Genomic DNA, 1,480 nt, shown 5'->3' on the forward strand with positions numbered 1-1,480 from the left:
GATAAATTTTAAATGATTCAACCAACATTATGTGGGTCTTCTTTATCACAGTGCATTTAAAGTTGTCATTTCTTTTTTTAATGTTGGAAAGTTGATCATTATGTATGCATAAAGATATAATTAGGACCATTTAAAAAATAATCTATCATCAACCTGTTTAAAGATTCCCCTCTTTACAAATGAAACCTTTCAAACACAGTTATTTTATTTGACCTTTGGTTGGAATACTACCTTTGGATTAGAAAGTGGTTTTGTTCAAAATGTGTAGAGTGGTAGAAAAGTCTTTGACCTTATGGCTGAAGTGAATGATGAATTTAGGCAAGGAACCTCAATAATTTGTTTGTCTCTCACAATGGTCACATAACATTATATATCGATTATGTACTAGCCACAAGGTCAGTCCCCACGTTTTATTTCGCTCGTTCAAATAAAAAACAGAAAAGAGATCAGGATTTTTTTTTAATGACACATTTATTGATAACTTCAACCATTTCAAATTTAATGAAGCTTCAAAGTACATTCTCTGTAGTTGTTACAATTTCTAAGGTTAAACTGTCATCAATATTACTCAATGACATCATCAACTTTACTGTACTTAATCGGGATTGGGCCAATTGTGAGCTATAACTATCGGCAATCGGTGATTTCCAATTGTGACATGATTGGTAAAACAGTATTTTATTATTATCTTTTTTTTGTGTGTTTTTTTTGGGGGCTAGTCCAGTCTGCAAAGTTAGATTCAAAAGTGTTTGCCCGAATATGTACAAACAATGTACATCAAGTAAGGTACATTCTCCAAACAACTTACAGGTTTGCAAATTTTACTTGCATGTTTTTGGAAAGTGTTGACCAAAAATAACTTTTATGTACATCTTTCAAATGTGTGAGCCTTGATGCAGGCTTGGTGTCATATATAAGAAGTTAAAAAGTAGCATTCTGATTAAAAACAGTAGTCACCTTTATATAATTTCAAATAAACACTATATTTCAAATTTTATAAATGAAATTTTGTATATCAATTCCATTACCCTGATACAAAAAGTTTGAATATTGGACAAAGTAATGGCTTTCTTATTAATGAAAGTGCATTTACTTTGAATATTTGGGCATTCATAATGATGACATTTGTGGATTGTACATTTAAATTTGTGGATTGTGTTCATTTAAACTGCTAATCGTGGCAACAATTATTATTTTTAGTGATGAGAAAATATTTTGAACATCTTATAATTGCATGTTTTATTTAAATGCAAAATGTTTATTTTGTAAACTTTCAAAATGAAAGTCTGGAAATCTATTAAGTTGTATTTTTGTGAAACATTATGAAGACATTGGATTGATTAGAAATACGGTAAACATTTAAAATTTCTGTGACTTATAGTGTGTCAGACAATGGTAGATGAAATAGTGAAAGCTATAGAATTGGAAGATCCCAGAAAAACAATTCAAGTTGGAAGTTTTAGAATTCAGCCTGATGGCT

At 29.9% G+C, this 1,480-nt stretch overlaps 1 protein-coding gene across 1 annotated transcript in view; it reads left to right on the forward strand.

Moving 5' to 3' along the window:
• LOC106467848 (protein canopy homolog 2-like) overlaps window positions 1-1,480 on the forward strand; it is a 30,189-nt gene that overhangs the window by 10,046 nt on the left and 18,663 nt on the right. The window contains exon 3 of the mRNA XM_022396049.1: window positions 1,382-1,477. Within this exon, the coding sequence (XP_022251757.1) occupies window positions 1,382-1,477 (96 nt within the window). The remainder of the gene's footprint in view (window positions 1-1,381; window positions 1,478-1,480) is intronic.

The sequence above is a fragment of the Limulus polyphemus genome, unplaced genomic scaffold (genome assembly GCF_000517525.1).
Source record: "Limulus polyphemus unplaced genomic scaffold, Limulus_polyphemus-2.1.2 Scaffold2765, whole genome shotgun sequence".
Lineage (NCBI taxonomy): Eukaryota > Metazoa > Arthropoda > Merostomata > Xiphosura > Limulidae > Limulus > Limulus polyphemus.